Source organism: Impatiens glandulifera, unplaced genomic scaffold (genome assembly GCF_907164915.1).
Source record: "Impatiens glandulifera unplaced genomic scaffold, dImpGla2.1, whole genome shotgun sequence".
NCBI classification, from domain to species: Eukaryota; Viridiplantae; Streptophyta; class Magnoliopsida; order Ericales; family Balsaminaceae; genus Impatiens; species Impatiens glandulifera.
The window spans coordinates 8,859-23,996 of NW_025919397.1; the positions used below are offsets into that span (position 1 = coordinate 8,859).

Genomic DNA, 15,138 nt, shown 5'->3' on the forward strand with positions numbered 1-15,138 from the left:
AAGGACAAGCGAATTTACCTTTCGTACTCCAGCCTGATAAATTCGTGTATGCGGGAAAGTCGTTAATGGTCCACAACAACGCCGCTCGCATGTTAAAGTATTACGAGGTGTGTGCATCAAACGTTTTCACACCTGTTTGCCACAGTTCATGCAACTCTTCGATCAATGGCTGGAGAAATATGTCAATTGCATCTCCCGGACTCTTTGGACCCGGAATTAATATAGATAAGATGAAATTGTTAGAATCCATGCAAGTCGTGGGTGACACATTATAAGGAACGAGAATAACCGGCCAAACACTGTATGATTTTTTCCCATTTGCAAATGGCTGAAACCCATCGCCTTATAAACCCAGTCTTACGTTTCGAGATTCTGAAGCAAAATCTGAATAATTTTCATCAAACGTCTTCCAAGTTAAGGAATCAGCGAGATGTCTCAACGTATCACTATCAACTCTTCCTTCTTTATGTCATCTCATCATTGGAGCCGTTTTTGAGGACATGTATAGTCTTTGCAGTCTTGGTATTAAAGGGAAATATCTCAACATCTTTTTTGGAATGAATTTCCCATTTTGCTTCTCCCGAACTGTCCCACTTGTTTGGTCGACTTTCCATCTTGAAAGACCGCAAACTCTGCAAGAATCTTCATTTATGTCGTCCTTCCAAAATAGCATACAGTTGTTCTTACATGCGTCTATCTTGTCATATTTAAGTCCGATATCAGTAATGAATTTTTTACTTTCGTAGTATGAGTTTGGCAATTCAGCGTCAATCGGTAATATGTAGTCTTTAAGAAGACGCGGCAACATATCGAACGAAGAATTCGTCCACTGACATACATTTTTTATGTGAAGTAGTTTCAGTAGTGCCGATGATTTCGTTATTCGAGCACCTTCATACAATGGCCGTTTGCAATCATCAAGCAATTTATAAAATTTATGCGCATCTTCGACTGATTCATCGTTGCTCGGGACGTTATTAACGTTGGGGAACAAATCGTTTATAAATTCGTGCATATAACGTTCTTCGTTGACCTCTTCATTAACTGTATTATTCATCTCCGGTCTCGCATCGTTCAATTCTGGCACGGCATCCTCCGACTGATCATCGTCATCATCATCATCATCATCATCTAATTCATCGGCATCTTCATCGACATCGTCATTAACAACTTGAGTAGTACGTCTCTTTTCTCCATGAAAATACCAATACTCGTAATGAACATTTATTCCATAAATGATGAGGTGAGTCTTCACTTCGTCTATTTCCATAAACGGCGTGTTCAAGCATTTTACGCAGGGACATTTCACGGTTTGTCGGGATGTATTCCTAACAGCATACTCGAGGAATTTGTCAACACCTTCCTCGTAATCTGGATGATCTCGACGTAAGGTCATCCAGCTTTTATCGGGTACTTCCATATTTCTAATAAAATGGAAAACAACCGTGATTATTACTTACTTAAATTTGTCTAAATTAATTAGGATTACATAATTTCTACCTATTCTATCATTATCCAACCAAAGTTCAATTTAATCTAACATTATCCAACCAAAATTCAAATTAATCTAACATTGTCCAACCAATATTCAACATAAACAAACAATAATAAAACCTAACATGAATGTAACTTAAATCTAGCATAATCTAACATTATTTCATTCATACACATTTCAAAACAATCAATTCTAATCCAACATAATTTTATTCATACACAAATCATTCGATATAACAATTCTAACCATCATATATAATTCAAACTCAATCTAATTCAACATTATTTCATTAATACCCATTTCAAACCTAATCTAACATAATCTAACATAAACCAAACCTGATACCTAATCTAACATAAATCAAACCTAACATAAATCAAACTTCAATCTAACATGGAAAACTAACATGAAAATCTAACATAAATCTAACATTAAACTAACCTAACTATATAATAAACCAACATGAACTAACCTTGCACAAAAAGAGCGATGAAGAAGAGCAGTGGATGTAGATCGACGGACCGACAGTGGGCGACTGAAATTCGTAATTCAAACCTAATAACAATAAATCAAACCAACCAAAATCAAAGCAAAATCCAACAACCAATTCCAAAAAACCTAACACAAAACCAATCCAAAACAATCCAATACATAATCTAACAATATTATCAACCTAATCTAACATTAATCCAACATTATTAATCTCAAAACAAAATCCAACAACCAATTCCAAAAAACCTAACACAAAACCAATCCAAAACAATCCAATACATAATCTAAAAATATTATCAACCTAATCTAACAATAATCCAACATTATTAATCAAAAAACAAAATCCAACAACCAATTCCCAAAAACCTAACACAAAACCAATCCAAAACAATCCAATACATAATCTAACAATATTATCAACCTAATCTAACATTAATCCAACATTATTAATTAAAAAACAAAATCTAACCACCAATTCCAAAAACCTAACACAAAAACATAATCCTAAAACCTAATCCAAAATCTTATCCAAAACTATTTTCAAAACCTAATCTAACCTAATCTAACACTTAATCAAAGAAGAATCTAACAATAATATGGAAAAACAATGAATTTACCTTATCTTCAAGCGGCAGGCGGCGGCGACTGGCGGCAGGGCAACAGCAGGGAGGCATCGCGACTTTCTTCAATCGGCGTCTGGCGGCAGTCTTCAATCGGCGTCGCGGCTTTCTTCAATCGGCGTCGGCGGCGTCTTCTGTCGGACGTCGTCTTCGGGCGGCGTCGATCTTCGATTCAAGGCGGCGCGGAGGAGAGCGGGGAGAAGAAAACGGGGAAGAAGAAAAGGGAAAAAGATGGCTGTTTTTTATTATTTAACTTAATTACCGAAAGTTTTCCTAAAACTTTCGGTTTTTATATTGATAAAAACCGAAGGTTATATTAAAACTCTCGTTTTTTATCAATGTGAAAACCGAGAGTTTTACTAAAACTTTCGGTTTTTTCATTGATAAAAACCGAGAGTTTTAATATAACCTTCGGTTTTCACATTGATAAAAAATGAGAGTTTTACTATAACCTTCGGTTTTTCTCAATATAAAAACCGAAAGTTATATTTAAATTCTCGGTTTTGATAATTATTTCCGAAAGTTATATAATAAACTTTCGGGTTTACAACTTCACAAATTTGAAAATTAATTGGTTTATCACTTTCTAATAACCTAGAATAACATTAATTTAACACTTTGGATATCCTTAAAACATTCTCCAATCCATATAATCAAACATTACACAAATACATAGGATCATCAAACACAAACATACATATACACTTCTTTATATAATCAAACACAATCATAAACATTTTAACATTAAACAAAATAATAATTTTTAAAATACAACACACAATTGATTATATTAGTTAGGACTCTAGATTAGTAGGTTTAAAACAAAATAAATTAACAAATTAGGTAGTGGTAAAACCGAAAGTTAATAGTATAACTTTCGGTTTTTATTGGTATTTGCGAAGGTTTTGAATAAACCTCTCGGTTTTGATCAATTATATTCCGAGAGATATGTCTAAATCTCTCGGTTTTGAAAGGTGTACAATTTAATTTAATTAGATAAAAACGAAAGTTAATTGTATAACTTTCGGTTTTGATGGTTATTTCCGAAAGTTATACAATTAACTTTCGGAATTACAATTTCACAAATTGCTAAATTAATAGGTTTTTAACATTCTAATGACTTTGAAGGTCATTATTTTAACTTATTTGATATCCTTAAAACATTACACAATCTATATGATCAAATTTTGTACACATTCATATGATCATCAAACACAAACATACATACACACTTCTTTATATAATCAAACACAATCATAAAGATTTTAACATCAAACACAATCTTCATTTTAAAAATATAACACACACTTGATTATATTAGTTAGGAGTCTAGATTAGTAGGTTTAAAACAAAATAAATTAACAAATTAGGTAGTGGTAAAACCAAAAGTTAATAGTATAACTTTCGGTTTTTATTGGTATTTGTGAAGGTTTTGAATAAACCTTCGGTTTTTACCCTTCCCCATACTTAGAAATTTTTTAGATTTTTTTTAAACAGGGGGTCAAAACCGAAGGTTTATTTGAAAACCTTCGGTTTTTACCCTTCCCCATACTTATAAATTTTTTAGATTTTTTTAAACAGGGGGTCAAAACCGAAGGTTTATTTGAAAACCTTCGGTTTTTACCCTTCTCCATACTTAGAAATTTTTAGATTTTTTTAAACGGGGGGTCAAAACCGAAGGTTTTCAAATAAACCTTCGGTTTTTACCCTTCCCCATACTTAGAAATTTTTAGATTTTTTTAAACGGGGGGTCAAAACCGAAGGTTTTCAAATAAACCTTCGGTTTTTACCCTTCCCCATAATTAGAAATTTTTAGATTTTTTTTAAACGGGGGGTCAAAACCGAAGGTTTCAAATAAACCTTCGGTTTTTACCCTTCCCCATACTTAGAAATTTTTAGATTTTTTTAAACGGGGGGTCAAAACCGAAGGTTTTCAAATAAACCTTCGGTTTTTACCCTTCCCCATACTTAGAAATTTTTTAGATTTTTTTAAACGGGGGGTCAAAACCGAAGGTTTTCAAATAAACCTTCGATTTTTACCCTTCCCCATACTTAGAAATTTTTAGATTTTTTTAAACGGGGGGTCAAAACCGAAGGTTTATTTGAAAACCTTCGGTTTTTTCCTTCCCCATACTTAGAAATTTTTTAGATATTTTTAAACAGGGGGTCAAAACCGAAGGTTTATTTTGAAAACCTTCGGTTTTAACCCTAAGATTTTTTAAAATATGGGTCAAAAACGAAGGTTTTCAAATAAACCTTCGGTTTTGGCCATGCATTTTTTTTTAAAAAGGTGAAAAGTAAACAAATTATTTAACAACATATATATTAAACCACACCAAACCAAACATAATAATAATAATTCATAAATATTAAAACATAACACATAAAAATATTAATTATAATGATCGTTCGTACGGAAAAACTAATAAACTCATAATAAATCTAGAAATTAATTATTAGATGGGGTGGTTGATTCACTCGACTCCTCAACAATACAAGTTCATGTTCGAGATTCTCTAATCTCTGGGACATTTCGGCCCGGTCCGCTTTAATTTCACTGAGCAAACGACCTCTTTCCGCATCCCTTAATCGGATTTGTTCCATTTCCAGCGTCATCTGTCTTACCTCTTCCTCACGTGCCGCAATTTCTGATTGTGCTATCAGATTCTGGTAACACGGATGCAGTTTCTCCGGTGTACGCCGAAGTCTCTTCCATGTCGAATCACCCATATCCTAAATGCATTTCAGATATATGTATATATATATATTAATCAAACAAAATAACGTAAACTAGCATAAATCTAGATCTATAATATATATATATATATATATATATATATATATATATATATATATATATATATAAACTTAAGAAATCTAAATCTCATAATAAACAAAAAAAAAACCAAATGAAACAAATTACCTGAACGAGAGAGGAGAAGAACCGGCGTGGAGGAGAGGCATGCGGCGGCGGCGCGGAAGAGAGAGAAAGGTGAGAAGAGTGGAATGAAAAAGAGAAGGGTTAGGGTTTGTATTTATAGAGGTTGATGCCGAAGGTTTTCATAAAACTTTCGGTTTTGATATTAGTCAAAACCGAAAGTTTATTAAAGACCCTTCGGAAATAACCAACATCCAACACTTTCGGAAAGTTTAATTGAGCAAAACCGAAGGTTATTTGTAAAACTTTCGGAAATGAGAATTTCAAAAAAGATAAAACCGAAGGTTCTTTGAATAACCCTTGCAATTAAAAATCCAGGGATTTCAAAACCGAATGTTTTTACAAAAACCTTCGCAAATAACCAACATCCAACACTTAGAATTTTTTTTGGTTTTTTGGGAAGGTAAGAACCGAAAGTTCTTTGTAGAACTTTCGGTAATAGTTCATAAACCCGAAGGTTTTACACCCCCTCGGAATCTATTTTTAATACCGAAGGATTTGTTCTTCTCGTGAGTATTTAGGAGAGGTTTACAAAACCTTCGGTAAAAACCGTCGGTAAAGGTCCTTTTTTTACTAGCGTATAAATTCAAATAATATTAAAATATTTAAACATTACTTGTCAAAATAAATTATTACCTAGTCTCATAATCAACCTAATACAATAACAAAGACTAATACTACCAGAAATTCACATTCTTGTTGGTCCTCCTTTTTCTTATGTCTATTGAAGATTATTAAATGTCATCATTGTTTATTTGTTTTGAAAACAAAGTGGTTAATTAGTTTAAGAGTTCAACTATTTAAACATAGTGAAATCATCATAATAGCAGTTTTGTACCTTGTAAACATTCCTAATCAAAGTTTGAAACCTGGTCAAACTCTTTCTTTAAATAAAAAACTAAAATTAATATTATTTCAAGTTAATTGTAAAAAATATCATTAACATATCCTAATGGAATTTTATCATATTTTTAAACATTACTTTAAAAAATAATTAGAAAATGCATTATGACTCGTACTCTTTAAAATGTTTTTCATTGAAGGGGCATTTTTAGTGGGATATCTTTACGAACGAGGATAAGAAAACAAAATTGATACACTTTAAGCAATGATTTTGCTTTTATATATAACAAAAAAACACAATATTTATCACAAAGATGAAATATTTATGAAGCCTTAAGCTTATTTTCATTAATAAAAAAATATAATTATCTAACAGCGAAAGCAAACCAAAGAGACCTAACGCGAGACAATGCAGAAAAGAAGGTCTATGGAACTGGTGAGTCGGGAAGAAGAAAAGACCTAGTCACGCAAATTCAAAAAGATGAAATATTTATGAATCCAGCCTTAACCGATATCATGAGACCAGCAAATTTGGATGGTCAATCCCGCAAGAGCTGTGCCAGTTATAACTAGAAGATGGTGGCATTATGTTATTCAACTGTGTAGATATAATAGTTGTTTAATTTTGATCTAAAACTGGATTATATGATAATTGAATACATCTACTCTATTAATTAAGGAAGACCTATCATGATCGAATATATCTTCTCCTATTATCATTCTTTTAATAGATAGACAACTACTCATTTTTTTAACACAATACAAATAGTTATTGAATACATCTTTCCAGTCAATCGAAGTTTGAAATGTCATCCACTCTTCCATGCTTGTTTCTCTTTATTTTCAGTACTTTAGACAACGTTTGACGCTAGGGTTGCAAATTAAATGAGCATCTTTTCAAAACAAGATCGATAGGTGTTCAATACAGCATCTTTTCAATCCATGAAAAAACTTGGTATATGTCGTCTATTGTTCCTGGCTTATTTCGTTTTATTTCTAAACACTACAAAAAAAACTGTCGATTTGCAATATTTTCGTGCAACAAATAATTTATTAATACTAATTTTTAAGAACTGCATTTGAAATTGCATTGAAATAACTTACCATTGCAAAAATTGCATTAATTATTACAATAAAGAGATTTTTTTACGTAAAATAAAATAAAAAATATATATTGCAAAATATATCACATGATAAAATATAATATTTTTTCAAAAGTTTTATGAATATAAGTCTGCAATAAATATAGTAATAAGAAAAATTACGAAATATGAAAATATTTTCGCAAAATAAATTAAATATTAATGTTTGCAAAATATTTAGCAATAAGTTATATTTCCATTAACTATTGTATCAAATAATATACACATAAGGCTTTTTTAATTGCAAATATAAATATGAAATAACTGTATTGGTTTTGTTAATTAAATGTGTACTATATATTGCAATAACACAAATAAATAATTTATTCGCAACTAGATCTGCAGTACAATGATAGAATATGATTGCAAAATATATTACACTAATATTTTATATTTTTTTTAAAATCTTTTTAAGTATTCAAAATCCTTTCGCAATAGGATTTGCATTAATTTATATAAATTTTTATTTATCAATTATTTTCATACCATTAGTGCAAATATAAATGCTATTCATATTGAAAATAATCATTTATAATTATTTCGCAATATAATTTACAGTAATTTATTAAATATAATACCAATCAGTGCAAACGTAATTGCTAGTGCTTTTAAATATAATTGTTCATAAACTGTTCGCAATAGGATTTGCATTAATATATATAAATTTATACTTATGATATATTTTCAAATGTTTTCATACCCATCAGTGCAAAGATAATTGCTATTCGTATTAAACATAATCGTTTATAAATTGTCCGTAATTACATTTGCAGTAAGTTATATAAATTTATACTTAGGATATATGTTCAAACGTTTTCATACCCATCAGTGCAAACTTAATTGCTATACCTATTAAATAAAATCGTTCATGATCTTTCCGCAACAACATTTACAATAAGGTATATAAATTTATATTTTTGAACTCTTAGGTACAAATCTCCTATATTAGTGTGCACTAATTTAAGCACTAACCCATTTAGAAAATTATATTTCATTAATGTTTGCACTAATAATTTGGATGTGTATTGCGAGAATTAATGGAACTCGAATGACATAAATTGTTATTATTTTTGAACTCTTGGATAGAATTCCTCTATATTAGTGTGCACTAATATTTGCACTAACTTATTTAGAAAATTATAATGCATTAGCGTTTGCACTAATAATTTGGATGTGTATTGCGAGAAATAGTGCAGATCGAATGTCATAAATTATAATTATTTTTGAACTCTCGGGTAGAAATCTCTTGTATTAGTGTGCACTAGTATTTGCACTAACCCATTTAGAAAATTATACCGCATTAGCATTTGCACTAACAATTTGGATGTATATTGCGAGAATTAATTGAACTCAAATGACATAAATTGTTATTATTTTTGAACACTTGGGTAGAATTTCTCTATATTATTGTGCACTAATATTTTCACTAACTCATTTAGAAAACTATATTGCATTAGCGTTTGCACTAACAATTTGGATATGTACTGCGGGAAATAGTACATATCGAATGTCATAAAGTATAATTATGTTTGAACTCTCGGGTAGAAATCTCTTATATTAGTGTGCACTAGTATTTGCACTAACTCATTAAAAAAAATTATACCGCATTAACGTTTGCACTAACAATTTTGATATATATTGCGAGAAATAGTGCACATCGAATTTCATAAATTGTAATTATTTTTGAACTCTCGGGTAGAAATCTCTAATATTAGTGTGCACTAGTATTTCCACTAACCCATTTAGAAAATTATACTGCATTAGCGTTTGCACTAACAATATGGATGTGTATTGCGAGAAATAGTACAGATCGAATAGCATAAATTGTAATTATTTTTGAACTCTCGGGTAGAAATCTCCTATATTAGTGTGCACTAATATTTGCACTAACTCATTTAGAAAATTATACTGCATTAGTGTTTGCACTAACAATTTGGATGTGTATTGCGAAAAATAGTGCAGATTGAATGTCATAAATTGTAATTATTTTTGAACTCTCGGGTAGAAATCTCCTATATTAGTGTGCACTAATATGTGCACTAACTTATTTAAAAAATTATACTGCATTAGCATTTGCACTAACAATTTGGATGTGTATTGCGAGAAATAGTGCATATCGAATGGCATAAATTGTAATTATTTTTGAACTATCGGGTAGAATTCTCCTATATTCGTGTGCACTAGTATTTCCAATAACTCATTTAGAAAATTATAATGCATTAGCGTTTGCACTAACAATTTAGATGTGTATTGCAAGAAATAGTGCAGATTCTATTAATTATTTCTCACCAACCACATCTACCCATGTACTTCTTTACCAACTTTATTTAATTCTTCTTCTTCATTTTCCTTTATTCTATCTCCATCTTTTCTCTACATTTCTTTATCATTTTACATCGTTCATCTATCATTTTCTTTTCCTAAACTCTATCTTTCACCACCAACTTATAGAAGATCTTCAAATATTGATCACCAAAATCAAGAACATCAATATATTGGTTTTGTATTTCAAGGTAATTATGTCTACAAACTCCAATATCACTTACTTTATTTATTCATTGACTAATTATGTTTATATATATATATATATATATATATTCATTGACTTATATGTAAACATATTGATTTAGTGAATGAAGATCTTTTAATCTATAATAATAGATAACCATTGTTTTTTTTGCTTTTAGTAGGTATTGTTTCAATAGAATTGCATCTAAATTATATACATAACTACAAATGAGGTCTGACCGTGATTGGATGTATACGAGAAACCCTGAAAGCATGGAAGATTTTTTAAAAGGAGTGCAAAAGTTCATTTCATTTGCCACAACTCAACTCGGTTATATGGATGGTGAAAAAATAAGGTGCCCTTGCTTAAAATGTCGTATTCAAAAGTACATTAAGTCAGATTTGTGCCTTAGTCATTTGATTAAGCATGGATTCATGGCAAACTATCATACGTGGTCAGCTAATGGAAAATCTAGTCAAACCTCGAATGTATACACCTTTCGACGTAAAAGACCTTCGCTCGGTTACAATGAAAGAACAACAAATCGGTATGAGTCAATGATACATGACATGGATTCTAGTTTCCAACCAAATGTGGAAAATGAAGCATCAACCTCTTCCAATTTTAACACATATATTTTATCAGAAAGGTTTTGGAAAGCATTGAACACGGCACATCAAAAAGAAACATTTAAACCCTTGATGACTACTTTTTATGCATATTTGCAGAAGGAGAACACATGGTAAAAGATGATTTTTGTCCCACCTTCCATTAGCTAGCTAAAACTATAGATATATATCCCTTTCAGATCTTATAGGAATAACATGATCATATTATTTGTTGAATTCTGAAAGCTACCATATTTCAATTTGATTAGTACCTTGAGATATTATGTTTGATTTTCCGTCTAACATTAAAGTTAATTTCTTGCATTCATTTCATCTGTTTATTTGATCTGCATGGTATTATTCATTCCAATTGTCAATTGAGCTTCCTTAGCTTATCTCTTGATGTGTATTTGTTTGTTATGATTTATTATTTTCTTTGAAATGGTAGAACTTTTCATCTAGGTTGAGTTCGTGGCTCATTTCTTGATGGGTATTTATTTGATAAGGTCAATTAGTACTTTTACTTTTGTTTCAATGCTTTTGTTTCTTTTACTTCTTAATTTTCAACTATTTAATCAAGTAAAATATTAAATAAATTTAGTGATGTATATCATTTTCAATTACAAGTTAAGAAACACAGCTTATTAAGGAACTAGTAATTGAATATTTACTTCTCAATTTCCTCCAGGATTTGGCTGTCCTAGTGCTATTGATACTTATATAGTTTATTTCTCCCAATTCATCAAAAGGAGAGGATGCCTAGACGAAAGAGGATAGACGATGAAGACACTGATACATAATTTGAAGTCGTAAGATTTCTAAAATCCTAGATTTCAAAGATGTTGTTACTAATATGCTAATATTATTTACAATAATGTTTTTTGATTATTGATTTCAGGAAACAATTCGACCCAAAATTAATGCACCTGCCAAGAAGAGTGGTGCAAACTCTAAACGCCCTAGAATTGAAATATCCCCAGTACCTAAAAAAACGTCTAAAGTTGTTTCAAGAAGACAATCCCCACAAAAAAAATGGATCCTAAACGACTAGTTGTCTCTACTCCTAAATCACCAAACCCGACTCAACTCCAAAAACAAAATAAAACATCCAAACAACCAACTCCCAGCCATGATGTATCAACTCTCCAACCAGTATCATCTGCTGGTTTGGAGACTCAATCAGATCGGCCAGAAACCTTCAACAATCGTGCACTCGTCCTTGAAGATCCAATCCCAACTCATCCAACCTCAAATGTTGCTGATCATGATGATATAAGGGTGGAGGACGGGATAGCTAGTGTTTGTAAATATTCTAAGACGTACATCGAGGTTAATGGAGAAAAGTAAGTTTCAACAGGTAAATGTTATCTCTAACAATTGACAAATGTAACTAATATATTTTTGTTTCTACAGCTTCATTCTAGATATCTTGAAAGATATACATCGGATAGTAACGGGATATTGGAGGGGGCCGTATCTAAATTGGAATCAAGTGCCGGAAGACATTAAAAACACATGGTGGGAACATTTTACGGTAAGTGATAGTCAAAAACTTACATACTTTTAAATATGAAAAATTGTTTCAAATCCAAAACTAATTTCAATTACTTATTGAAGGAGATGTTTGAGTGGGATCTAGTCTCAGAGGGGGATGTAAACAAACTTTTTAAGAAGAAGGCGGGTACGAAGATAAGGAATTTTATAACTATGGCAAAAGCAGCAATGAAGAAGCCACCACATGTCACATTGGAAGACTGGGCGCAAATGAAAATTAACTTTGAAGAACCTAAATATTCAGAGAATTGCACTAAAGCTAAAGGACATAGACACGATTACACGTCAAATGGTGGGGCGACGTACTGCGGTGGTTCCATAACGGCGGAAGAACATCAGAGAAGATTAGTAAGTAATTTAGTTACTTTTTTAGTATTCAATTCATATTTATGTTCTAAATGAAATTATTATATATTTCTTGAAAGGCATGAGAAGTGGGAAGACTCCCAACCATTCTTGAAACATTTGAAAAAACGTTTAAAAAAAAAGATGGTACTTGGAGTGGGAGCAGGGAAGCAGAAGTTGTGGTAAGTTTTATTCAATGATTCATATGATTATTTATTATAAATGATGTTGAGATTATTATTTGTACTAATAATTTTTTTTGTATGTGTAGGAAACTTTTAGTCAGCTCCATGAAACACAGAATTCTGTTCAACTAGAAGAAAAAAAAACCGACACTGAATTGTGGATGGAGGCGGCTGGATCGAGCACTAGCGGGCGGGTGTTTGGAATCGGATATATGGGTCGAAAACAAGTGTATCAAGATAATTGTTCCAGCACCAAGCTAAGTTTGGAGGTGAACACTCTGAAGGAAACAGTGACTGAATTGAAGTTGGAGAATTCAGAAAAACAGAAAGAAGTTGAGAATTGTAAGTTGGAAATCAATACACTCAAAGACCAATTCGCCGAGATGATTCAATTAATGAAGAAAAATGGACAACCTACTCCCCTAACAAATACAACTCTGGAAGGCGGAGACGTATGAAAAGGTTAGTTTCCTTAACCTATTCATTCATTGAATTTGGTTTTATACATTGATTTTAATTTATACCAAATATACAGGAATGAGTGATTTTAATTTGGTGTTGTTTGGTTCTAAATTGATTAAGAAACTTTGTGTGAACTTTAGATGATTTTGTAATGTTGAATAACTTGTAAAATGTTAAAAAAAAGAAAAATAAATTGTTCTCAATAGTATGTGATTTTAGCCAGAATTTCAGTTTTTGTAGACATCATCCTAATTAGATTCAATTCTACATCCATTTGGTCAACATTAAGTTGAATATATTATTTATAACTACTAAGATAATCATGATCTTTCTCCATAGACTTTTCTTGTAAAACTGAAGTAGAAACATACATGTTGTGGATGCTATTCAAATTTTAAACATATATGTGGTTGTTATACAAATTTTAAACATATATGTGGTTTCTTAGTTGTTATATTGTATTGTATTAGGCAAGCATGTTCACACTAGGAAGGCAAGGGAATTAGATTTCTTAGTTGTTGTATTGTATTGAATTTAATTGAGGGAAAACTATAGTTGAAAATGTTATGTTATATATTGACATTATTGAGTGTTATTTCTTAATAATATGAAATTTTATGTGCAAGTAATTAGTGGAAAATGATGTTACATATTGACATTATTGAGGCATCAAAGGAAAACAAATCATATATTTTATTTATGTATCAGCTTTATAAAACTATAGTTTCAATGTTGTGAATGCTATTCTTTGTATAAAATTCAATGATTTCTTTTACATTATATAATATAAATATTTTCTTTATACATAAAATGTTTATACATTTCATTTTTTGATTCAAAGCTTTGTTTGTATTTTTCTATATGTGCACAGGTATGGCTGAAATGTGGATCTTCCATGACATTGATGATCTTTTTGGACTATATCAATGGATAATTTCATTATTTTATGGACAAGGTTTGAGAAATTATATTTTGGAAAGTTTGAATTGAATTGAATCTGATATGTATGCTGTTTGACTTGGTTATGTTTGAGGTTAATTATGATGTTTGAATTAGTTATGTTTAAGGTTTGAGAAATTATTTTTTGGAAAGTTTGAATTGAATTGAAATTGTGGTTAATTATGATGTTTGAATTGGTTATGATTTCTTTTGCCTATTATATTTCAAAATTAGTTTTTTCAATAACAGGTTCAAATAAAATAAAAAAGTTACAAATGTCTTAGAAAATTTAATGCTAAAATAAAAATAGTGCACAATATTAATGCTAAAATAAATAAAATTAAAATAATGTATAAAAGATTTGCAATATTTCGAATCAAATAGTGCAAAATAGTTAATGCAAAAATATATTACAAATATTAAAAACACTATTATTGCAAAACCAAATGTATATACATTTGCAAATGTTAATGTAAACTAATCTTATATATATAAATTATATAAGATATTGAAGAAATGATTGCATAAATTACCACAAATTGTATTGGATCATTTTCAAATATTTCGTATTTGAATATAAATTAAATTGAGTATTGCAAAACCAAATGCGGATACATTTGCAAATATCAATGCTAATTAATCGTATATTTACAAATTATCGAAGATATTGAATAAATAATTGCATAAACTACCGCAAATTTTATTGGATCGTTTTCAAATATTCAGTATTTGAATATAAATTAAATTGAGTATTGCAAAACCGAGTGCAGATACATTTGCAAATATCAATGCTAATTAATCATATGTATATATATATTATCAAATATATTGAAGAAAAGATTGCATAAATTACCGCAAATTGTATGGCAACATTTTCAAATATTCAGTATTTAAATAAAATTCGGAATGTATTGCATATACAAATGCGGAAATATTTGGAAATGTTAATGCAAACTAATCGTAATAATATATTTATTAACGAAGTTATTGAAGAAAGTAGTGCAAA

At 30.3% G+C, this 15,138-nt stretch overlaps 1 protein-coding gene and 1 long non-coding RNA gene across 2 annotated transcripts; both read left to right on the top strand.

Moving 5' to 3' along the window:
• The first annotated feature begins 11,330 nt into the window (after nucleotides 1-11,330).
• Nucleotides 11,331-12,603, top strand: LOC124917887. Its single transcript, XM_047458155.1, has 4 exons — nucleotides 11,331-11,456; nucleotides 11,546-11,990; nucleotides 12,061-12,181; nucleotides 12,265-12,603. Exons 2-4 carry the CDS (start codon nucleotides 11,680-11,682, stop codon nucleotides 12,601-12,603), a joined length of 771 nt encoding a protein of 256 aa, XP_047314111.1. The 5' UTR covers nucleotides 11,331-11,456; nucleotides 11,546-11,679.
• A 216-nt stretch (nucleotides 12,604-12,819) lies between these two features.
• On the top strand, nucleotides 12,820-14,352 carry LOC124917886. Its single transcript, XR_007097272.1, has 2 exons — nucleotides 12,820-13,193; nucleotides 14,065-14,352. It is a non-coding gene; the product is annotated as an uncharacterized LOC124917886 (long non-coding RNA).
• The last annotated feature ends 786 nt before the right edge of the window (nucleotides 14,353-15,138 follow it).

What these genes read in the sequence shown, in the direction of transcription:
- LOC124917887 (XM_047458155.1), top strand. Translation starts at nt 11,680, where the DNA reads ATGGATCCTAAACGACTAGTTGTCTCTACTCCTAAATCACCAAACCCG. An exon ending in ATCGAGGTTAATGGAGAAAA is followed by an intron (nt 11,991 to 12,060) that starts GTAAGTTTCAAC and finishes TTGTTTCTACAG; the next exon opens with CTTCATTCTAGATATCTTGA. An exon ending in CATGGTGGGAACATTTTACG is followed by an intron (nt 12,182 to 12,264) that starts GTAAGTGATAGT and finishes TACTTATTGAAG; the next exon opens with GAGATGTTTGAGTGGGATCT.